The 27,301-nt window shown below is 33.2% G+C and overlaps 1 protein-coding gene across 8 annotated transcripts in view; it reads left to right on the top strand.

Annotated features, from left to right (window-relative positions):
- Positions 1 to 27,301, top strand: part of LOC138712568 (cubilin) — a 909,639-nt gene that overhangs the window by 873,213 nt on the left and 9,125 nt on the right. For 6 of the 8 annotated variants that reach the window (XM_069844493.1, XM_069844496.1, XM_069844494.1 and 3 more), the window contains one exon: positions 967 to 1,148. In XM_069844493.1, coding sequence (XP_069700594.1) covers positions 967 to 1,148 — 182 coding nt within the window. Of the gene's footprint in view, positions 1 to 966; positions 1,149 to 20,874; positions 20,966 to 21,150; positions 21,293 to 27,301 lie in introns of all 8 variants that reach the window. The other 2 variants (XR_011335744.1, XR_011335745.1) reach the window with 2 other exon arrangements.

The following is a 27,301-nucleotide window of genomic DNA, read 5'->3' as shown; positions in this document are numbered from 1 at the left end:
GCAATATAGTTTATTTTTGTTTAAAAATTATTGCATATTATTTTATTGTAGATTTATGAAGAGATTTGCAATATAGTTTATTTTTGTTTAAAAATTGTTGCATATTATTGTAGTGCAGATTTATGAAGACATTTGCAATATAGTTTATTTTTGTTTAAAAATTGTTGCATATTATTGTATTGCAGATTTATGAAGAGATTTGCAATATAGTTTATTTTTGTTCAAAAAATTGTTGCATATTATTGTATTGCAAACTTGTGAAGAAATTTGCAAGGTATTTTATTTTTATTTAAAAAATTATTGCATATTATTTTATTGCAAACTTATGGAGAAATTTGCTATATATTATATTGTTTGCTTAAAAAATTATTGCATATTATTTTATTGCAAACTTGTGAAGAAATTTTCAGTATATTTTACTTTTTGCTTAAAAAATTATTGCATATTATTTTATTACAAACTTATGAATAAGTAAATATTCAATATTTTTGAGCACAAAAATATATTGTATATTTCCTCATAAGTTTGCAATAGAAGAATATGTAAGAATTCCTTTGAACACTGTACATTGCTTAAAAGAACTATTAAATCTGCTTAGCTGGTAAAACATCTTTATCCTGCCAAAGAATATAACGGTAATTTGTAAATTTGAATTTTATGACATTTATTTAATTCACGTTGCTGTACATTGTAATATGTGAGACAATAAAATTATTATTAAGTTACTACTACTATTACTACTGTTACTAGTATTACTTTTACTACTGTACTACTGCTACTGTTGTTAATACTACCATCATTACTACTACTGCTATTACTTTTCTACTACTACTACTACTACTACTACTACTACTACTACTACTACTACTACTACTACTACTACTACTACTACTACTACTACTACGAAGTAATGTAAATATTACAAGAAAGACTATCTTTAACAAAGATTGCTTTATTGTTGTGTAGTTTCATCTCTGCTGACAAATCAGTAGGGGCACAGGGTTTCCGTGCAGTTTGGACAGAAGTCAGCGAGGGTCCCGAATGCGAACAATTCACTTGTGCCAAAAGCAGCTTCTGCATCTCCAAGAAGCTCAAGTGTAACAGGGTGGGGAACTGTGGTGCCGACGACCGCTCCGACGAAATGAACTGTGAGTAAAACCACGTTTATTAACACTTTCTTCTTCTTCTTCTCGTTCCTCCATTACTACCTTTGCATTGCTGTTTCACGTCTGTTTTTATGCTAATATCGGACATCGTATTGATATTGTATATCTGTAGAGAATGTACAGTTGTAATGAGCAGTTATAATATTGTTGTTTCCAGTCTGCAATTTCTATTCTTCAGAAATATTTGTACTGAATGCAGGGATTCTGTTTTAAAATTACTGGAAAACTAATATTTTAAAATTTCATAATTTTTCTCATATTGGCAATAGATTTGTTGTATAAATTTTTAGAAATTGGGAAAGTTTGCTTTTTTATCTGTATTATTAGTGACTTTATCTATTTACTTCACAATATAGAATGATTAGTTTTTATGTTAGTAATTGAAGTTGAGTTTACACATATCCAGACACCTGTAACATTAACTTATACAATAAAACCTGCTTATAATGAAATGACATAAGACATAATATTTTCCTATTATAGGCAAGTTTTACAGTTAACATTTATCTTACTAAAATTCTTTAATAATTAACGTAGATTGACCATGATCCTATAAAAGGTGTGATTTTAAAATTGAAAATCAGCTGGTCCTCAGATAACATTCCTGAAAAATGTATAACCTACATTAATATTCTTTTACCGTATCTCTTACAGTGGAAATGACTCTGCTAGAGACTTAGATTAGAGATTGAATCGTCGTTTCCACACTAAAGTAATATTTTAACAATCGTATGCTTTTAAAACTTGAAAATTATTTTTTGAAATTAATATTTCTCGCGAAATACAATTATGTATTGTAAGCATTCTTTAAAATCAGTGACACTGACTGATTTTATGGCTGATGAAATTTATGTACATTGCTACAGCGTACAAAATGTATCAGACTTGAAGTCGTACAGGAAAGTATTGTATGTAGGAGCACGGTTATTTTGATAATGCTATCTGAAGACTTCCTGTTAGTATATTTTAGAAAAGAGAAAGTTCATTTTTGTAATATTTATATTGTATACATGTAATTGTTATATTCACTATATAAATGCTAGCCTGTAATTTGGGTTTGATTAATTTCAAGTTTATTTTTTCTATGGCTCTGTGCATATTCTGTTAATGTTCAATCTTATAATTAATATTGATACTCTAAGTAGTTTGGATACATCCTAAATTTGAAAGAAATAATCTGTTGTCATTTAGAACAGTTTAGAAAGTTAATAAATAATTAGGAGAAGGTCTAATAGTTTCACTTAAAATTCAGTAGACTTATGCAGTCTGAATAAATATATCCTAACATAAAAAATATATAAACCTAACATTTTCGTTACATATTACCTTTCATTTATTGGTACGTGTTTTTTCTATTTAAATTACTGTTATCTTCTGTTAATAACAATATATTGTAAACATTACTTTAATATTTTAATTTTAATTTAATATTTTCCGAGGAATATTTCCTTCTCCCTCTTACCAGGATAGACAACTTTGCAGTTTCAACGCAAGTGTTGAGAAGTAAATTTAGCCCTGGAAATATTAGAGCTTCTTACCGCATCAGAAAATAAAATAAAACATATACCAAACTTAAATTAATTTTCAGTGTTCAAGTACATACATGTTCTTAATCTGTTACTAAATCCTTATAAAAATATTTCAAACTCTTAACTGGCATTGTTATTGGGTCACATAACGAAATGTGTAATATTCCTGAATTGGCTATTATAATTTATGTCTGAAATAAAAATACATCATCACAATACTTGTCTTTCCTCTTTAGCTCTGAACTGAAGCATTTTCACTTTATTCACAAAATGTTTGGCTTTTATTGCGAGATGCAGTATGTATGGAGATTCAGTATTATTTTAGATCTTAACTACATTCACTCTTCCTACCAAAATACGTAGGCTATTCTTGATTTTACTTCCAACTGTTCTTCACTTTTTTGATCTTAGTATAGGTCAAATCTTTTAGTTAAGTGCTATGCTAATAACATTATTTAAGCAGTTAGTGAAAGATGTGAAGGACTGAATTTTCACTAAAATTCTCTACATCTAACAGTTCAACCTGTGAGTAAAAGAAAAGTGTTCCCTTCCCATTAACTATTGACTTCTGGAAATGTCACATGGAGCTCTGTTCGACATTACTTTCTACATTGTTTGTCGTAGCGTAATACGATTTTGATATTTTTATTACATTCTTCAGTGTTTGGTAGTTATTTGGCAATATTTGTCTTGTCACGCTCTCCTTAATTAATGCCGTCCAATGTATGCAATCACCCTCTTTCAACGGCAGTTTTAGTTTTGGTAAAAGTCAAAAGTCACAGGGAGACAATCTGGTCTGTATGGGCAAGACACACATATTCACCACTTTCCCAAAACCTTCTGTCAAACTTTCTGAAAAAATAGTCCATAGAATCCTCAGATGATCTTCTATAAATGGGGTTGACGTAAGATTATTTTCTAAAAAGGCAATATGGCCGTTTTTTCAATGTTTTCAATGTTACCAATATCACTAGGTGAAATCACAATGCTGTGAATTGAAACAATAATAACACTACTAATTAATCAATGTATTTATTTATTTACGATTGATTGATATAATATTAAAATGCATTGCAACATGAAATTCATTGGTTTGACTGAACAGTTTACCATTCATGTGACCTAACCTAAAAATTTATTTTGTTTCACGACATGAAATGATTAGTACAAACTCTGAAACTGAATACCACTTTAAAATGTAGGTGTGCAGTTTATTAATCATTACCATATTATTTATTAATATTGATATTACCGGTATTAATTACGTTCAAATTTAAAGTACTATAACATTTGCTAGTAACTTTCGTTCATGAATGTTGGCAGCTTCTTCAAAGCCAAACAATGCTGTCAACATAACAGAAAGTAATTGCCAATTGTAGTATTTATCACTACCGAAATTCGAAACAAAGTTGGCAAAAGGAAGTTCAACCTGACAACTAGAAAAATCACCATAGTCCACTAGCATATGTAGTGAGAGGAGGGAAAATGGTTAGGTTTTACCCGTAGGGTATAAAGTAAAGAGACCTGGACTATTAATAATTCTCGCACTGCCAGTCACTGATTTTCATTGATTGCAGTCCACACTCATCAACATTCTTCTTGTTAAAGGCCTTCCAGAATGTGGATCTATTTCCACAGATTCACAACCATCTTTGAAGTGCCGGTACCGGTACTAGAATTTTATTTGGGCTTCATCATTGAATGATCTTGGAAATACATCTTAACCATTCGAATATTTTTTGCAGAGAACTACAATATTTTCCTTTTATATACGGGAATTGTATCAGAATCAGAAGAAAATTAATATCACGATCAAGTAAAGAAATCCAGAAAACATGTTCATTATGAGAGACACGTCTTATTTTCCTTTACTTCATGAACTCACTAACTTAAGTGATGCATTATTGTCATCTTTTTAAAAATTCAATGTTTTTCTTTCACTAGAACTCCATCTAACAACTGCAGGTAACGACATTTTATTTGGTCTCGAAAAAGAATCAAATGGTAGTCCGAAGGTCCCAGGTCAGGACTGTATGACGTTGGGCAAAGGTTCATGTATTTTTTTTTTTTAATATATCTTTTCTCTCAGAGATGTGTGTGAATATTTCCATGTGTGTTATGAATCATAGCTTGGATTGGGATTTTACTGTAAGGGAATGTTTTGAACTCTTGCGAAATGTGTCATTCAAAGTAGTGATTTCATGGAGAAGAAGAAAGAGATGAGTTTTCTCTCTTAGGAGGTGCCCTCCTTTGGGTTTCATATGATCGTGATATTAATACGTTCCTGTTTCATGGTATGCTCTTCATATATTTTCTACTTTATTAGTCGTTCTTTAATGACAACATTACATTACAATGCAGCATATACATAATTAAATCAATTAACAAACGAAAAAACATGCATTCATACAACCTTACATGCAGATGCTGAGATATGATTTTTATACATTTTTGTAACATCATTTCTCTTTTATAATTTTGTAGTGGAGTGTAGGCTTTCACGGCCGGCGTCAATAGTAGAAAAGTTTTCCGGGCAACGAGGGCGTGGTCTGTTGGTTGTGAGACCAAACGTTTCGTTCACTGCTGCGGTGAACATCTTCAGTGGTGTCTATTGCTGGTGTGGCTGGTTCTACTGCGCGTGCCGATTACAGTCTGCGCTGGCTGCATCGTTGTATATATAGTGCGGGGGGGGGCTTGCTGTTGTCGCCTCGGTCCGCGCTCGAATGTACTTCGCGGGCGGGTTTGCTGTTTTCTACGCGCTCCGCGACTGGGGTTGTGTTATTTAATTGTGCTACGCGGGTGGGTTTGAAATATATAAACATTGAAATATGTAAACATAAGAACAATTTCAATCGAAAAGAAGAAGGCCTCAAAGTTAACAAGGCCTGGTATCCTGCATTAAGGAAAACTAACATCAAACCCGCCCGCGTAGCACAATTAAACAACACAAACCCGGACGCGGAGCACATAGAAAACAGCAAACCCGCCCGCGAAGCACATTCGAGCGCGGACCGAGGCGACAACAGCAAGCCCCCCCCCCCCTTCCGCACTATATATACAACGATGCAGCCAGCGCAGACTGTAATCGGCACGCGCAGTAGAACCAGCCGCACCAGCAATAGACACCACTGAAGATGTTCACCACAGCAGTGAACGAAACGTTTGGTCTCACAACCAACAGACCACGGCCTCATAGCCCGGAAAACTTTTCTACTATAATTTTGTAGGCCTACATTCTTTTGCATAAATTTCATAAAAATAAACGTGTTAATCCAATCTTTAAAATATAACAGAGTTCCAAGACTATGAATGATTTCTTTGAAGCAGAAAATTTGTTTTACAGAAATTATTTACTGTACCAGATAGTTTTCCAGTCATTCATAGAGAAATCCCGTGCATGACAAATAGGTGCAGAACACTGTAATGTGCGCTCTTTAGGTTTCATGTCACTTGTTGTGTGTATTTTCAGCATTGTGCTTGCTGTATTGGTGATGTGTGCCTGTACTTTCTCTCTGCTTCAAGTTCTATCACATTTATCTGGTGGAATGGTTACGTTATTTGGGATGTTGTGTTACAAGCATTCTTAAGTATTATATACTGTATATGGATATATTCACCTTTATCTGTCTAAACAATACAATATCAAATGGCAATAGAAGAAAAAGCACTGATTCAGTATGAAAAACTTACCAGATTACCAGGAAAGAATTGGCATTCATACAGTCCTCTCTGTAGATTGAAAACTCAAAAAAGTTTCATATCCGTTGTTCAAGAATTAAAACAGAAAATCAATATCCCGAATTTAAAAGAAAACTTACAAATTAAACCAAACCCTTTAACTCTATTAAATATAGAATATAATCTAAATTTAATAGAAGAAATACTGAAATCAGAAGTAAACACTGAAATAATGAAACAATTGTCTTTAGAGACAATTAATATTAGGTATCCTCCACAAAACTGGATTCATTTATACACCGATGGATCCTTGATCTCCAGAGAACAAGGTGCCGGTGCAGGTGTTACGTGCTGTCTCTTCTCACTTTATAGATCTCTTGGATATGGAACAACAAGTTTTGATGGAGAAATCACTGCAACAAGTGAAAGTCTCAGGAATCTTCTATGCCACATCAATTAATTTAAAAATGCAGTTATATTGTCAGACTCCAAAGCAGCTATTCTATCAATAGTCTCTAAGCACACACCTTCATCTGAAACAGCAGAAATAACTAAAATGCTCTCTCAATTAATATCACTCAATTCTGTCATTCTCAGACCAAAGAATAATTGCGTGTTATGTAAAAAATTAGATCTCTGATTTATTTAATGTTTAAATGAATACATTTAGCACCAAAAATATTTTCTAAAGGCAACAGTTAATGTTTTAAAATTCTCTAACATTTTTTGGAAAAAATATTTGTAGTATAAAGATATGTAAAGATATTTTCTAACATTAATTTCTATCTTCTAGCTGTTTTGTTTGAATTCCGTACACATATTCTGAATAAATCTATTATGGTATAAAATCCTGCACTATACTAAATTTATTTATTTTTTTTTTTTTTGTAATTGCTGATATTTTTCAGTTCACTTTCCTTTACTTTACAAATAAACAAGTTTTGAAAGTAAGAAACTAAAGATTATTTATTAGGAAAGTTTACTTTTATTTATTTAAACATACCATACTTTTCGACATTTCTGGTCTTCTCTCCTGGCCGTGGCTTAGTTGTAACCCACTTCTGAGGTTGGGGCGCCTGGAAGGCGGAGTTACATTACCCCGATGATGTGACAGGATGATTATGATAATGTGGTGCTAGGAGAGGTCTTAAATCTAAACTTAACCTAAATTCCAGACCATGGACGAACACAGGAATAATCCCCTTTAAGGAAAAATTCCTGTGCTCTAACCGGGAATCGAACCTGGGACCTCATGAACTATAGCCAGAAGCTGGTCGAAAGCGTACTAATAACGTATGTTATTTTTCCAAATTACAAAATTTATTTTGCAAAATGTGAAAATATCATATGAATATTTCAATGCTAAAATATCTTCATTCTTAAACAATTTGGAGCAGGTTTACATAATTATTTACAAAATAAGTCAGAGCTTAACAGTTTTTCAGTGTAACCAAATTCTTACTTGAATGCAAGTACTAAGTAACTCAACTTTTTTACATAAAGAACAAAAAAAAATCTTACATTGGCTGGACTCAACACTATTGGGTGTTCAGTTCAAAATGTGTCATGGCTCGCTGTATACCGTCATGTGGCTAGCCGATGAGCCTAGAGAATTCAATCTTCCTACACTTCCGCAGAGGTGTATAACCTAAGAGGCAGAGAAGTTGCCTAGCAAGTACGGCATTCATTCTGAAGAGTACGTACCGATACGTACGGTAACGCCGGTAGTGGGAGGAATGTGAACTGTTTGGAAATACGTACTGTCGGGATATGGGGAGAGGGTTAACACGATTACTTACGTATTTGTTGACATTAACTTCGACAGTCAACATGGACACAAAGCATTTGATTTGTGTTGTGGAATGTTACCGTACGCAACCGATGATAACAAATACCCTGCGTATGACTTGCCGGCGCAAAAAACAGTTCGAAAGAGGTTATGGTAGCACACAGAGCGTACAGACCACCATCTGTTGCTACGACGTTCAAGTTATACAGTACACGTTCTCAAGTTCAGATTGAAGAACGCCTTAAATAATAGGCAACTTCTCTAACATATAAGCTGAAACTCGCTTCAAATCGGTGACCCAACAACAGTGACGTCATGACACACTTTGAAATGAACACCCAGTAGTTACAAAACAACACAAATAAACTTTTCTATATTTTCTTGCTAAAGTTTACACCTAAGAAGAGAAGAAAATTGATTGTTGAAACCCATTTAAAATATAGCCTATACAGGGTGAGCCATAAGTATGTTTGGAAAACGCGTGAGCGTGCTCCTGGATCAAAAATGAGAACAATTCCTTACATGAAAATTTGATGGAAAATGCTTATTTGTTGGAGAAATTGTCATACTTTGTTTTTGTTCTTTTTTTTTTTTTTTGTATTACAAATACATATTTGGAAACTTGTCATTTAACGTTTACAAAAGATGCTCAATGTGTCCCCCTCTATTGTTTACACGTGCCTGAGCACAAGGTACACATGACTGGCGAGTTTGCTCAAACACCATGTTGTCATCACGGATCAATTGGCATGCATTTTCAACGTGTTGCAATAGCTCCTCTGCATCAATCACTGGTGTTGCATAGACGACAGCCTTCAAGAGACCCCAAAGGTAAAAATCTAATGGGGGTGAGGTAGGGTGATCTGGGTGGCCAAGGCACTGGACCACCCCGTCCAATCAAAACAAAAACAATGTACTACTATCCTATCACTGTGTTGTTTGTAAACAGACATTGGTACAAAATAAAAACAAAAACAATAATATGATCAGGTACTTATGAAAACAAAAGTCACTACTACTATTTTTTCCAATAAATAAGTATTTTTCGTCAAATTTTATATAAAGAATTGTTCTTATTTTTGATCCAGGAGCACGCTCACGCATTTTCCAAACATACTTATGACTCGCTTTGTTTATGAATAGATATAGCAAATCTGAAAAGACTTTCACTGGATTCGACAGAATGAGCTTGAAATTATGAATGGAAATTATGAAATTTTGATCCTTGATGAGTTAGCGAATTTGAGGGCCATTAAAGATTTCAGCTTTTACTTTTTCCATATTCAGTCCAGGAAAAAATCTCGCAAATGTATTTGAAACAATCACCACCTTTGTCTAGGGCTCTAACAAATTGCTTCATAAGTCCCAGCTTTACATGGAGCGAGGGAGAATAATTTTTTTCCCCATCAATCAGTGGTTCTTTAATGATGTTTGATGCACCTACAGTCATATTTTCACTTGAAGTCCATACTACTTTTTTCCAGTGGTCTTCTTTTGCCCTGCCATCCGTAGTTAAAAATCGAAAAAAAAAATTCTGTACGAAGCAACTATGGAATTCACAACACATTTTTAGCTTCAGAATACTAGCTAATTAAAGAAATGATACTTCTGAATAGTTCATTCGCTATCTGTAATATTCTTTTACCCTTAAAACTAAAGCACAATGGTATTTTACTAACAACTTCAAATTAGTGTGACTGAAAATATTGAGGTTAGAACACATGTTTATATGATATTTTTTGCTCAGAATGCCTTCAGAAATAAGCCCTGTAAATGGCGGTAAATCCTCGTGAATCACCCTTTATGTTAGCACAGAGTACACGGCACAAGGTCATCATATTCCTTGATAAGCTATATGGAAAGAGGTAATAAAACAGGAAATTTAGGAGTGAAGTGAAGAGAAAGAGATCAATACGTAAATAAACAGAGGATAGGAAAAAAAAAAAGTGATGTGAGTGTTGTAAAATAGAGAAAAGGGAAAAGTTAACTATTAAGGTAGGAGAAAATAGCTGGAAAATAATGATTAAGAGAAGGTAGATTTAAGAGTAGAGAAGAATATGAATAAATAATGCAAATTATTAAGGAAGGAATATGCAATTTAATAGGTAAATGAGAAATGGAAGGGAGACAATCTAGGTATGAGAGAGAATAGAAGAGGATAGTGAGGGAAGGACATATAGCAATTCAGTTAAAACAGAACGTTAGAAAATAATCAAGAAATACTTGGCAAATGAATATATTAATAGAAAAGGGTTGTATGTATTAAAGGGATGGTGGATTGAAAAGCGGGAATGTGAAGGTCCACCATAACTGTGAAGTTGACTGACAAATAAATATCATATCATATATCATATCATACTTACTTACATACAAATGGCTTTTAAGGAACCCGAAGGTTCATTGCCGCCCTCACATAAGCCCGCCATCGGTCCCTATCCTGTGCAAGATTAATCCAGTCTCTATCATCACACCCCACCTCCCTCAAATCCATTTTAATATTATCCTCCCATCTACGTCTCGGCCTCCCTAAAGGTCTTTTTCCCTCCGGTCTCCCAACTAACACTCTACATGCATTTCTGGATTCGCCCATATGTGCTACATGCCCTGCCCATCTCAAACGTCTGGATTTCATATCATATCATATATCATATCACATCATATCATATCATATATCATATCTTATCATATATCATCATATCATATCATATCTTATCATATATCGTATCATATCATATCTTATCATATATCATATCATATCATATCACATCATATCATATAATATATCATATCATATCATATCATATCATATCATATCATATCATATCATATCATATCATATCATATCACATCATATCATATCATATCACATCTTATCATATATCATATCATATCATATCATATCATATATCATATCATATATATCATATCATATCACATCATATCATATCATATATATCATATCATATCATATCATATCACATCACATCATATCATATCTTATCATATATCATATCATATCTTATATATCATATCATATCACATCATATCATATCGTATCATATCATATCTTATCATATATCATATCATATCACATCACATCACATCACATCACATCACATCACATCACATCACATCACATCACATCATATCTTATCATACATCATATCATATCATATCATATCATATCATATCATAGCATATCATATCATATCATATCATATCATATCATATCATATCATATCATATCATATCATATCATATCATATCATATTCCTTGATAAGCATTCTGGAGAGGAAAAAATCTTTTCCTGACATAGTAATGCATACTTCAAGTTGCACACATCTGCAAGTAGAATGGATAGAACGTTGATCTTCCCTGCTATACAGTCTGCATCCATGGATTGCTGTTTATTTAAGTTCGTAAGAATCAGATGCAAGACCAGTAAATAACGTCCAAAATGTTGTGGATTATTGCCAGCAGAGTGTATCACAGAGACATTTTGAAACTCCGAGAAAGATCGGTGACATTTAGGATGGTTATTTCGTGAAGTTAAGATGTTTCTCCTAATTACAAATATATTCCTGTAGAAGTTTCTCTTTGCTCTGATATTAATACATTCAAGAATTTTGGTATGTTCATCGTGTATGTATGTGTGATGCACAAGTTATCTCTTTAATGTTTCCTCACTCTGTTGTTATTGTAAAGCTTGTTGTATGAAAATTGCTTCCTATGTTGTGATTTCTGCATCGTTGTGTCATCACTGCACTGAGGTTGTGAGCTTGTCTCACGTACTCCAACTAATCGCGAAATAACTAACTTACGTCATTTGTTTTTAATTTGGTAGCAGTATGAAACTCAAGTTACATTTGAATACTCTCTTGATTAATATCTAGAATTATTATAAGGCAGTGTTTGTTTTTGCAGCAATGTGTTTAGATTTTTAATATAATATTACATTTCGAAACAATGTTGAGTTTTCATCATTAGAGATCTACCAGGGTCGCCTAATCTTTGCAGTTGCATAGACTAGCTAAGTATACTCTTCTAGGTTTTGAGCAATTGGAAGAATATGATCGAGTTGATGAAATCTGTAAGCAGTCCGAAATATCAGAAATAATTAAATCTGACGTTGAGAATTTCAAATTTTTCTTTACAAACCAAACAACATGAGAGCTTGGCAAATAAAAGAAAGGTATCAGAGCTAGCATGTCGTTAAGTCAAAATAGACAAAATATTTTCTTCTTGCAAATAATATAATTTTTTTTTAATTTTATAAAAAAAAATTGGATATTAAGAGATGCAGTCTATTTTGAGACAAATTATACTGTACTACAATTTAAAGTGGTAAACTATACAAATTTGATAAATTTTCTGTTCAGAATGTTTAATAACTTACGAGGCGCATCCCAAAAGTAAGTTTCCCTGGGGTCGTTTAAAGAATAGAAACACAATTTCATGAAAAGATTTATTGGAAGAGATGCAGCAATTTTTTTTAGGTATTATCCAAAATATACCCCACCGGAATTGAGACATTTTTCTTACTGTAGGATCAATTTTTGTATCCCTGTGTCGTAAAAGTCTGCTGCCTGGGATTGGAACCAGTATGTAACAGCCATTTGCACTTTTCTGTCACTGTGAAAATGCTGACCGTACAGAAATTTCTTCCTCCCAGCTGAACTCCTGCAGTAGATCTGTTGTGTGGTAAGCCATATGTGGCTGAGCGACTACCATCTTTTCTTACATCTCAAGAAATTCCTGTCCGGTCAGCATTTTCACAGTGACAGACAGGTGCAGATGGCTGTCACACACTGGTTCTGATCCTGGCGGCAGATTTCTATGACACAAGGATACAAAAGTTGATCCTTCGGTAAAACAAATATTTCGATTCTGGTTGGGAATATGTTGAAAAATACGAGGCGTGTTCTTAAAGTAAGTTCCAAAAGGGTATAGTAAGTAAACGGGAAGATATTTACAAACCATTTTTGTTGCATTGTATTCCCCACACTTCAATTACTTCTCAACATAATCTCCACCATAATTGAGGCATTTATCGAATCGTGGCACAAGTCTTTCTATCCCCTCGTAGAATTCGTCCGCCTGCGATGCGAACCACTCCCGCACTGCTTTTTTCATCGTCGCCTTCAAAACATTGACCACCGAGGAACTTCTTGAGATGCAGGAAGAGATGAAAGTCAGTCGGAGCCAAATCCGGGTTGTAGGGGGGGGGGTCAATTTGTTCCCAGCCAAATTTCGGGATGAGATTTTGGGTGTCGTCGCCATCAAAACGTTGACCACCAAGGAACTTCTTCAGGTACAGGAAGCGATGAAAGTCACTCGGAGCCAAATCCGGGCTGTAGGGGGATGGTCAATTTGTTCCCAGACAAATTTCGAGATGAGATTTTGGGTGTCGTCGCCATCAAAAGTGTGACCACCGAGGAACTTCTTGAGGTGCAGGAAGAGATGAAAGTCACTCGGAGCCAAATCCGGGCTGTAGGGGGATGGTCAATTTGTTCCTCTCCTCATGAATTTTTGCATCGACAGCATGCACCAAATCGTCATTGATCAAAGATGGCCGACCGGTACGCTGCTCATCATGCACAGAGACCATTCCATCACTAATGGCATCATCACCATACACCTCACAAAGTTGATGATGAATGTCAGCTGGTTTGATGTTTCTCGCATTCAAGAATCGGATAACAGACCTCATCTCACAGTCGGCGATATGCTCGATCACTTTAAACATTTCAACTGATCACAACTAACCACACACACACGGACTGAAGGTCTGAAACTGCATGCACAGCTTGCCTGAGGACTGAAGAAAAAAACACGCATGCGCAAAATAACGATTGCAGCGATGTGACGGCTATAATTGATAACGGAACTTACTTTAAGAACACGCCTCGTAGCTCAGCAATTACTTTATCTGTTCCAATAAATCTTTCCATAAAATAGTGTTTTCTTTCTCTAAACGGCTCCAGGGAAACTTACTTTCTGGATGCACCTCGTATTTTACTTGTAACATGGATCAGATGGTTAATTTTATGTACTACACAAAGAGTTCCTGTGCAGACCGGTCCCACTCCAATCTCTACCTAACAAACTTTGTTGTTCAGCTGGATGGCACAGTCGGTATAGTGTGCCTGTGCCCGAGATTGCGGGTTCGATCCGGGCCCAGGTCGATGGCATTTAAGTGTGCTTAAGGGTATATGTACGTGAACGACCACAAGTATTATCAGAAAATGCAGGCTCTAGATTTCTAAAATTTTATAAGAAAATGAACTCACAATTGGACAAAAATTACAAGGTACCACAACAAGACTTATTAGAACTTAAATATCTGATAAAAGTATAAAAAAGGTTACTAATAATATTTTTTATAATTTACTTTTTACTTTAAATTAATTTTTCGAAAATTTGAAAATTTTCTCATATATTATTTCCTAACTCCACAACTATTAGAGATAGAATTGTGAAATTTTGTACACTGATTTAACATGCATTTATGCAAAAGATACGCTACAATAATGCCTATTTCCTTTAAAACAAAAAAATTAGGTCACAAAACATTACAGTATGTAAATTTTAATATATTTTATATAGAACAAATAAAATACAACTTTACATGTCTGAGAGTAGTCTAGTTTTTAGAAATAAGTGTTTATTACATGTAGGAAAAATATAACAATGTTCTGGTTACTAAATGATGTAACTGCAGATTTTTTTTCCATACTTTGATAAAACTGGTTTGAAAAATATTATTAGTAACCTTTTTTATACTTTTATCAGATATTTAAGGTCTAATAAGTCTTGTTGTGGTGGTACCTTGTAATTTTTGTCCAATTGTGAATTCATGTAATGGTTATTTTTAATTCTCTAGCCATTAACATTTTAAACATTTCAAAGTATTTGGTACTCATTACAACAGTTGCTGAGATAGTTGGGAAAATTTAAATTTCTATAATAATTTTCCGCTACAAGAGGAATGATGTCAGAACTATAATACTAATTTACAATACAAGTGTTAAAAATGGCATTTTATTTTATGATTAGGAATGTTTGCGAAACGAGGCTGCAGGCCAAGAGTAGCAACCCTGCAAACAAAATAAAACCATTTTTAACTTGTGTGTCGTACACTTTTTTTTAGACAATCATTTGTCCCTGCTGGTATAGAGACAATACCCTTCTCCTCTCCACTGCTCTATTCCTCTCATTGCAATAGTGAAACTTCATCACATGAAAATGAAGCTATGGTATAGCTCAGTGGTAGAGCATTCGACTGCAGATTGGGAGTTCCCAGGTTCAAACCCGTGTATTTTCCCTAATTTAATTCTTAATAGTTTCATATAATTATGAATAAAAGAATTGTTAAAGCAATTTATTTAATTAGTGTACGTCTCTTAACCACAAACAGTAATTTTTAAAAGTAGACCTATCATTCTTAGAATTGTTTTTTGATTGGTTGCAATTTCTGCCATCTGACATATGTGGGAAACAATTGACAATCAAAGTGAGCAGTTGAAAGTCAGTGTTAAAGGCACTTTTCACACACTACAGTATAATAGTCAATTTTTAATGTACTTGGTCTAGTGTTAAAAAGTCTACTTTTAGGGATAGCTGTCAAAAAATATATTTTTAAGTCTTCTCAAAAATCCTATCTCAGTATAATTACTGTTGTATTGTTGCATAGTCAACAGTCCGCGCTTGTTCATAGTTCAGTGTTACTTACTTTTTCCTCTCTCTCTCATTTGTTTAGTTATCAGCTTATTCTATTTTCTTCATATTAACTGCGGAAGAGTTTAAGAAATTCTGCATTGATAGGAATTATTATTTTCACTAGTAAAACAAAACTTGATTACTATTTATGTGTATTTTCCACTGTAGTTATACTTTATAAATTATTAAATAAAACTTATAAACTAATAAAATAAACAAACCTTTATAAAACACGTAAGTTTATTTCTTTGGAATATCGTGAATCTTCAAATATGTATCCAAAACAAAGAACTGTAATCCTGTGTATATAATGGTGGTAATATATTTTCAAAAGAAATATAGAATTTTGTGCAAAAAAATAGAGAATAATGTTAAAATTTTAAAGCTTTTAATTATGACTACAACAATACTGATAATTACAACTCAGAATCACAGTACCCCCTGAAACATGCCAAATTATTTCACTCTGTTATCTCTGAATTTGAAGGCATGTGTAATTAGTTGTATTTTTAAAACATTTCATTATTAATTTACATATTAGTTTCAATGTGGGTTATTATATATAAGATTTTCTCAAATTGTGCTGAAGGTTAGCTTTATCATGGGCTTCATATTAAACTGTTATTTACCGTAACAAAAATAAAACATAATTGTATGAGAATACAGTTTTTAAATAAAAATACGTACTTTTAGATGTATAAAATATAAATTGGTATGATTTATCTGCAATTGGAACTTTTTCTAAAAGTACTTTAATTAAGTATAAAATGAATAAACGTTTAATCAACAATCAGAGGCGGCTCTACCATAAGGAATTCTCACTAGTTATGGTCCCACACAAATTACTTGTAGTAGGTAATATTTTCTCTTCATCTAAGCTGTACTCTGGGCTGCAAAAGAAATGCCAAGTCGAAGTTGCTATCAAGGCTTAAGAAACAATAGAAATAGAGATACACAGAAGGCATACATCATTCAGCTTGTTCGTGTATGTTTTCAATAAACATGCGTACCTACAGTATGTCTTCAATAAACTATATATTGGTCTGAATTTTTTAACGAATTTTTTTATTCCATGCAAAGGAGAAATGTATAGTTATATGTTTCATTAGATTCAATTTTCAGTTCTATTTCTGTATTTATAATAAAATTTCATATTTATATTAAAATTAATACTTTTTTTTTTTGTTAATACAATATGAAACGTAACTGGCCGTATATATAGATTGTAACAATAACAGCATCCATGGATAATAAGGAAGGCTATGGAATACCATATAAGCTGCAGTTTCACTATTTTTGTGTGGTATTCTTATTAATGTTGTAACATAAAAGTATATGAATAATTTATAATCAATTCACATTAAATAATAACGTGAACATGTCATAAACCTCGTATTTACATGTTTTTAAAAACTAATCTCAGAAAAATAGCTCTCCACCTCGCCATGTTTGCTAAAGTCCTCGGAAAACTATATAATTTCGTATCGGCATTTGTTTTGCAGCCCAGTGTACTTCTCTATTTAAAGAATGTAACATTGCCAGTTCTGAAAATACCTGAGACGAACATTTATTGCTCAAGAAAAGATAATTTTCCGGAATTTCAGTGATTTCTTTTTGCAATACTTAATTAACAATGATAAGCTGTTACAGGAGCTACTTATGTAATCTGATAATGATTTCTCCCAGTATGACGTTAATTGAGGAGAATTCTTTGAAAAATAAGAAAGTGTGCGAGAAATACACCTACAAATACTGTAAAACTTCTTTTATACACTTTGCACTTACGTGTCTTTTACTCGTATTCGATTTTTGGTGCCATATTTCCTATATTTTCGATGTTAATTTATTTTGTCGGTATACGTCTTTCGGTTATTTTTTATTTTATTTTTTTTTTACACCACTTAAGGGGAGAGACTACACTGAAAATCATGAAAATTTTCCAGAATATTTTTATTCACTATTTCACTTTTTTAGAATGTATATTTTCATACCCCAAATAGATTTAGTTCAATTCTGATTAAAAATATGTTCAAAAAAATTTTTAAATGAAGAAAGAAAAGCTGTCAAAATAATTTTTTCATTAAAGAATTCTTTTTTACAAATTTCTGATTACAAATCTAGTAACTTTTTGTTCTAAAGTTGGCTCCCTGAAGTTACTGGATGAATGTATATAATAGGTGTTACATAAATATTCATGTTACTTTCAAATCCATTTGTCAGTAAGATTATTTTTCTTCATTCAACACGAACTTTTTTATGCCAAATATTAATCAATCTGAATGAAAATTTTACTGCAAGTATTTATGAGGTAGCTACATGTTTCTGTGCATTTATTTTGCTGCTAGTTTATTTTATTAATATTTCTTCATGAATTACAGAAAAAAATAACATTTTCTAAAGTTTAAAAAATGTTAAATGAATGCATAGAAATGTTTCTCTATGTCTTGTAAAAAAAAAAAAAAAGGAAGGTTAAAAATTGAGATCTTCTACTAAAAAGTTGGGTTTGAAAATATTAAAAAAAAAGAAAAAAAGAAAAAGCCAAAAGCATTTGGGAGTTCAAAATTTGGATTTTGTTAGTCCTTTACATAGTAAACATGCTCTCAAAATTTGGTTGAAAAAAATTATTAGGAAAAAATTTGTCATTTTTAGTGGAGTGTCCCCTTAAACGATCGTATTTTAAATTCCAGGAGATACGAAGCGTCATTTATGCATTCTAAATCAATTTTGCTCGAAATTAAATTTGCCGTGAAAATGTCAGAACGCGAAAATACAAGACGTGTTCAGGTATGAACCAATTAGCTTCTTTAGTTTACTTTTCTAAAGTAATGTATTTATTTGGCTATATTTTGGTGTATGGTGCACAAAATTGTTTTGTTAAGATGCGGCCCACTTTGAAATTCGTGGAAATTCGAAGCTGCCTATTATTTGTCTCTAACAATCCTTTAATGATGCTGTTACTGCTTTAGGAACAGTGAAACGTTTTGTAACACATCATGATGTAACTGAACACATTATGGAACAGTTATCACAACGTGAGAGGACAGTTTATTCCTTAAGAGCAAGCAGTCCAAATAACTGGCTTTTTTTGTGAAATAATCAGATGCTATTAAACAGTGCAATATCAGACGTTTTTAAATGTCATTTTCCTTATACGTTTTTCTCACGTATGCGTTTTTTTTTTTTTTTCAGACCCCAATAAAAGCGTGTAAATGAAGTTTAGCTGTATTTATCAATCTCTATAATACAGATATTAATCTGGTAGAAGTGTATATAGAATATGTACGCTGGGCTGCAAAAGAAATGCTGAGCCGAAGTCGCTATCAATTTGAAATATTATCGAGTTATGAAGACTTCGCTTAGTAAACAATAGAAATAGAGATAAACAGAAGGCATTGCATTCAATTTTCAGTTCTGTATCTGTATTTATAATAAGATGTTATATTTATATTTATGCTCGACCATGCCGAAATGTAGTAATTATACACCTGGTAGCAGTCTTTTAATGCATGTCATTAAAGTACACCTACTCATTAAAGTACAGGTGTTCAGCCAATGACAACTCAGCTTACAGGTGTTCAGCCAATGACAAGTCAGCTTTGTACCGTTATAAAACCGCAAGTATCGATTATTCTCGGATATGCAATCGAAAGAGAATTAGCGAGAAGTCACGGAGGCTGGAAATCCAATACTGTCGCAGAAGGTTATGTTCTGTTACTATAATAATTAGCGTTAATTGTAAATAATATTCAAATAAATTCAATTTGTCATCTCGTTTTTCAATGTCGAATTCAATAATCAAGGTTATAATATTATAATATTATCAAGTTTAACGGGACTACGTCAAGGTCAATGACATTATTGTTCCTCGGAAAAAATCAATACTTTCGCGTCTGCGCACATCTCACAATTCACGACCTAGAACAAGGTCACTTCCGATCTTGTCAGATACAAATAAAATGTATACATCTGAATAATTTCAAGTTAGAAATATGGTGGAGCATAAAAAGTCGTATGAAACTTGCCTATAATGGTAATTAAGACGCTCATATGAATATTATGAAACTCGCTTGCGCTCGTTTCATAAATATCCATACTTGCGTCTTAATTACTATCATTATAGGCTTGTTGCATAATGTACTATTATAATAAAATTGATGTACATTTTTTTTAATACAACATGAAACGTGACTGGCTGTATATATCGATTGTAACAATGACAGCACCCGTGGATATTACAGAAGGCTGTGGAATACCATATAAACTACAGTTTCTCTATTTTCGTGTAGTATTCTTATTAATGTTGTAAAATAAAAGTATATGAATAATTTAAAATCAGTTCATATTAAACAATAATGTCAGTATGTTATAAAACTCATATTTACATGTTTTTGAAAAACTAATCTCAGGAAAACCACCTCGCCATTTTGCTCAAGTCCTCTGAAAACGATATAATTTCTTATCGGCATTTCTTCTGGAGTCCAGTGTACATAGCTTCGAGAATTATATTAACAATTCCTGGTACAGCAGTCAAATTCATATCAAAATTTAGATTTATATAAACTTATATACAATCCATAACAGATATTTTTTGTCACAGGTAGTTCAGAATACTGAACAATGGCTTGGCTTCATTGGTTTCGGAATTTTATTATTTCTATTACAGATGAATTGAGTAACACCAAATGTATAAGAAATGAGATATTGTGATGTAACTATGCGTCTCCTCCAAGTCTATGTAAATTAGCTTTATTTAAAATTCAATGTTAACTCTTTAGCATCTCTTAGTGCTTTCTGGTTGAGCTCGTAGATGAAGTTACTTGTCAAAAGTGTGACGTTGAAACATGTGTTTAGATTTCTGCCCAACGACAGTCCTGATATATTGTATTTTGTATTTTGATGATTGGTTAATTAATAACCGGCACTCAACCAATCACATTCGCAGTCATACAAATTTCCAGACTCTAGACACCCAGGGAACTTTTCTTCTTTAAGGAAAATTCCCCGAGAGCCGAGCCCGGGAATGGAACCCAGGACCTCCAGATCTGGAAGCCAGCATGCTGACCACCAGACCACGGAGGCAGTCGTAAATTAGCTTGAATCTATTTTTTCTACCCCTCGGGAGCCTTGTTATTATGACTTGCGCCTGTAGTCCCGTAGAACTTAGAGCCGCCTCTGGAAATGGAAACGTCCCTGAGTTGCCAATATGTTAACATGTGGACAGGCGTTAGATGTCTCTGCTGACACGTTTTTGTTGTCTGTTTCTGTCAGGTGGTGCGCTAGCCCCCGGGCTTGCGAGTGGGTCTGAGCTACCCTTGCTTCTCCTATCTCTGTGCTTTGCGCTTCTGCTCTCATGATGAGAAAAAGAGCAATGCTTACGAGACAGAGAGCGCATGTGAAACTATGGCAACGCGTGAGTGCTCATTTGCTGCTTGCTCTGTTTTTAAAGTGTATGCGAGGGGTAGTCATAAAGTTTTAATTATCACCTCGAAAAAATGAAGCTGCTACCATGAAGCTTGGCGATGTGTTAGTCCTTTTCTACATATTCACCCTTCAACGTGACACATTTTTCCCAACGATGGATGACTTGTCGGAGGCCTTGGTTGTAGAAGTCTGCATTTTGGCTATTTAGGAAACGTTCCACCTCAAAAATCACCTCGTCGTCATTCTGGAAATGCCTGCCATGCAATGGTTTCTTGTATGTATGTATGTATGTATTTATTCACACTGCAATGGGTATATACCCAGTGGCAGTGGTAACTAATTACACTCAATAATGACAATAATAAACTTATTAATTAAAAATACAATTAATAATAATACTAATAATTAATACTAACAATAATTTATAATAATGATAATAATAGTAATAATAATAATAATAATAACAATAACAGGGAATGTCCTAAATTAAATGAAACGATCACTTAAAATAGTATTTGAAACAAATCTAGTTTATATCTTAAACCTAAGTTCGAACTAAAACCCACGAGTATGATATGTTCATATCTGCACAAGTATCTTTCAACATTACACTCATTTCGCTGTCAACTCACTCACTGCACTGGAACTACGACACATTTCACTGATTCTATCCTGATTTCACTAACACATCAAAAACATTTCACTGTTCAAATACTTTGCACTGCCACTATAAACTATAAAGGCCGTGTTCATAGACATTTTTAGCGCGGGGTTTCGGTGGATTATCAGCGTTTTTCATATTCATAAACCAGTGTTAGCGATAGGATATGATTTGAATTCTGTACTAGTAACCAGTGGATAGCCGGGGCTAGCTTAGTACTCTCGTAGCGCTTGCTGCGAAATGTCTATGAATAGCACCCTAAAGCTTCACTGACAGGAACACGTTTCACTTACACGACACACTTCACTGACACAACACACTTCACTGACACAACATAATTCTTCACTGATACAACACTTCAATAACAACATATCATTTATACCCTTTAAATACTCTGTATAATTACCGTCTATTAGTAAAGTCCTTAAGCCTATTTTTAAATACGTTTTTGGTTGTTGGTAAAGCCTTTAGTAAGCCTGCAGGTAAAGCATTCCAGTCCCTGATAGTACGATTCTTCATCCGAGGAAAGAGGAAGAAGTCACTGGGTGCCATATGAGGCGAATACCACCGCCGAAAAAGGCGAAGAGCCAACCATCATCGGGCAAGGTGATGCTGAGTGTTTTTTGGGACATCTAAGGTGTGGTGCTGACAGATTATGCTCAGAAGGGGCAAACCATCACAGAAGCATACTACCGAAATCTCCTGACGAGGTTACGGGAGGCTATCAAGACGAAGCGTCGCGGGAAGCTGTCCTTTTCCTTCATGACAACGCCCCAGCTCATTCTGCACAGGACACAGTCACACATGGTGCTTCTTTAGGCTATCAAATTTTGTCTCACCCCCCGTATTCGCCTGATATGGCACCCAGTGACTTCTTCCTCTTTCCTCGGATGAAGAAATCATTGCGTGCCAGGCATTTCCAGAATGAGGTGGAATGTTTCCTGAACAGCCAAAATGCAGACTTCTACAACCAAGGCCTCCGTCAAGTCATCCATCATTGGGAAAAATGTGTCGCGTTGAAGGGTGAATATGTAGAAAATGACTAACACCATCACCAAGTTTCATGGTCGCAGCTTCATTTTTTCGAGGTGATAATTAAAACTTTATGACTACTCCTCGTACAAGCATATAAACATATTCATAATAAAGAATGGAAATTTATATAAGAGAATTTGATTAAAATGTCAATATTTGAACGATTCCAATATTCTTGAAGGATTCAGATAAAGATCAAATAAACATGTGGTTGTGCTGCAGAAATGACAACATGCCACATCTTTGCTCTCATGCACTTGGACACTAGCTTTTCTTCCCTTCTTTTCCCTTAAGCAGTTTCTCATATGTCCTGTGTTGTGCATTGTATTACCTGTGTAAAGAAAGCATGGTACACATAAATGTTATACTATTAGTTTGTGAGTAGGACACGGGTAAGATCTTTTTCCCACAATTTTGATGTTTTGTGTTTACTTTATCATACTGATTATTATTTTTTGGTATATTTGTGTATTTAACCCGTGGTTTTGGAAGTAGATTCCACGATTTGTTTGTACCACTTGAAAATGTTGAATGATACATTTTCCATTATGAATCTTGCGTACACTACTTTTAACACTTGAATATAAGTAATTGATTAACTAGCGGACTTACTCGTGTTAATTATGTAAGTCTGTGCGTCTTACAGCTGTTAACAAACATACAGACGTGGACAAATTATTAAAAAATGGACGATTTTTATGATAATTCTGTTTACAAAATTTGACTTTTCAATTTAGACTACATTTGACAATTTTGGTTATTTCCATCATTACAGTAGACAGAAATATGCAAAAATGTCAACTGTAGTTTAAATTGAAGAGTCAAGTTTTGTAAAAATATATACCGGTAATAAAAGTCTTCAATTTTGCTAATAATTTGTAAATTAGCAAAATTGTCAACTGCATTGAAGAGTCAAATTTTGTAAAAATATACAACAAAAACCTTCAGTTTTGCTAATAATTTGTAAATATGCAAAAATATCAACTGTAGTCCAAATTGAGGAGTTAAATTTTGAAAAATATACAATAAAAATCTTCAATTTTGCTAATAATTTGGAAATACATAAAAATGTCAACTGTAGTCTAAATTGAAGAATCATATTTTGTAAAAATATATAATACAAATCTTCAATTTTGTAAAAATATACAATACAAATCTTCAATTTAGCTAATTATTTGGAAATACACAAAAATGTCAACTGTAGTCTAAATTGAAGAATCATATTTTGTAAAAATATATAATAAAAATCTTCAATTTTGCTAATAATTTGTCCACGTCTGTTCTTACTCAACAATGAACACAACAAATATGCAGACAACATAATATATCGGCACAGATACGTAGACGACATTCTCATACTATACAAAGGAAACAAAAGACAAATACACAAACTACACCAATACATAAACAACATACACCCAAAACTTCAATACACACTGGAACTCGAAAACAACAACTCCATAAATTTCCTAGACATCACCATAACAAAAATTGACAACAAACACACCTTCAAAATATACAGAAAACCAACCACCACCACCACACACATACACAACACATCTAACCACCCCATACAACAAAAACATGCTGCATTCAGGACAATGGTACACAGATTACTCAACATACCCATGAGCCAACAACACTACAATGAAGAAGTGAACACAATCAAATACATAGCACAAAAAAATGGTTACAACCCAAACATAATAGGCAGCATCATAAGGAAGACAAAACAAACTCAACAAACACAAAAACACACAAAACATAACACAAACACAAGAACACAAGAAATACATCACACTAACATACGAAAACAAAAGCACACACAAGATCGCATCCTCATTAAGAAAACAGAAATACAACATAGCATACAGAACAGAAAACACACTACAAAGACATCTCAACACACAAACAACCCAAATAAATACGACCCCACAGGTGTATACAAACTCACATGTAATAGTTGCGACAAGTTCTACATTGGACAGACAGACAGATCATTCCAAACACACTACAAAGAACACATTAAAGCAATAACCAGAGGACACAATACATCTATATATGCCGATCACATAACCAATGCTAACCATACATACAATGACATAAATACAGACATGGAAATCCTACACATACAACCCAAGAACTAAAAACTCAACACACTAGAACAATATGAAATGTACAAACACACTAAAACACACCCTGATCAAATTCTCAACACACAGATCAATTTCAGTACACACACACTATTTGGCTCTACTTTTCAACACTTGTCAACAATCCAACGCACCCACACAACAGGCAGAGAAGTTCGAGATAACGCCGTGATATAGTAGTAGGCTCTGAGGATGGTGTGATGAAGCACCGAAACAGCTGTAAGCCGCACAGACTTACATAATTAACATGAGTAAGTCCGCTAGTTAATCAATTACTGATACATTTTCATTTAAAATATAGTCAAAAATGGTGCCTGTTTTTATTTGAAGAATGATTGTATGTAAATATAAATAATTATGCACATACTGTAATTTATGATCTAAATAAAAAAAATTCATGAAATGCTGAGGGAGTAGAATATCAAAAGCTGTGTCCCGTTGGTTCATGATATATTTTACGTATTTCTATTAACTCAATGACTTAAGCTCATATTAAAAATATGATTTTGACTCTGAAATAGTTCACTTCTGCTCTAATGACTGAACCTTCAGTTTATAAAGTTTGCTCATGACAGAAATTATAGTAGTTTATTTAGAGATGGTGATTTTTTGCAATAACGATAAATGTAAAGTGTCTTTTTCTTTTTCTTTCTTATTGTCATTCAGTATTATTTTTTCTTAATTCTTAATCCTTAAAAAAATTTCAAATCTACTCAAATTGTCAAGGTTGCATTTTTTTTAAATTTAGCGCTAAAGAATATTGTATTTTTTATGCTCGACCATGCCGAAATGTAGTAATTATACACCTGGTAGCAGCCCTTTAATGGACCTCATTAAAGTACACCTATTCATTAAAGTCAGGTGTTCCACCAATCAGAAAACACCACTGTAGCAATATGAAAGCGCAAGTATAGATTATTCTCGGATATGCAATCGAAAGACAACTAGCAAAACGTCACGGAGGCTGGAAATCCAATACTGTCGCAGAAGGTTATGTTCTGTTACTATAATAATTAGCGTTAATTGTAAATAATATTTAAATAAATTCAATTTGTCATCTCGTTTTTCAATGTCTAAATAAATTTCAAGGTTATATCAAGATTAATGTTTATTTTACTCTCTAGATTATATCAGGGTCAATGACATTTGTTTCTCGGAAAAAATCAATACTTTCGCGTCTGCGCACATCTCACAATTTACGAGATATTGCACAAGGTCAGTTCCGCTCCCCAGTCTGATAAGAATAACATGAATACTTATGAATAATTTCAAGTTAGAAATATGGTCGAGCATAAAAAGTCGTATGAAACTTGCCTATACGGTAATTAAGACGCTCGTATGAAAATTATGAAACTCGCTTGCGTTCGTTTCATAAATATACTCGCGTCTTAATTACTACCATTATAGGCTCGTTGCATAATGTACTATTATTGTGTAATCAAGGGATAGTTTTTTTTTAACAATTGTGGAGTTTTCCATGGTTGCATTATTTATAACAATGAGTAAGATATAGACGTAGGTTATTTTACTAGCTATATTAACAATACAACTTTTTTTCAAAGATGCCTTCAATTATATCTGGACTTAACAAATAGTAGCGGTATACAATTATGTTGAAAGAATGCTCACAAAAGACGATGTAATTCTGTTAGCCAATATAGCTAGAATGAGGAAATTAACAAATAAGTTTGTCTTCATTCTTAACGATATCTAACTTGTAAAATGCTACACTTTAATTTAAATGCTTTATTAATAAACTGGTATAGTTTTCATTCTTTAGATTTTGTAACTTAAATGTAAATAGATACTCACAGCTGTTTGTAACCGAAAAAAAGTATTTTTCATAGTGCCATGTTTTAATTCCTTGTTGTAAGCATGTGAGTGTGCATATATACCATATATGTATCTATATGAACAATTTTTTTTAAGAAATTATCTCTTCAAACTATTTATAGTTATCTGCAATAACGTAAAAATATATTTCCTTTGATAATACTCCATGATGCCAAATGTGAAATTTTATATGTGCTATAAAATATTAGCTGTTTATTCAAAAACAAGATTTTTAATTTTAAAATGCAATACTAAATCACCATCTCTAATTTTTCTGGTAAATCAGAATCTGTGTCTTAAGCTACTTGTACACGAT

Source organism: Periplaneta americana, chromosome 13 (genome assembly GCF_040183065.1).
Source record: "Periplaneta americana isolate PAMFEO1 chromosome 13, P.americana_PAMFEO1_priV1, whole genome shotgun sequence".
Classification (NCBI taxonomy): domain Eukaryota; kingdom Metazoa; phylum Arthropoda; class Insecta; order Blattodea; family Blattidae; genus Periplaneta; species Periplaneta americana.
This window is presented reverse-complemented; position numbering and strand designations above follow the sequence as displayed.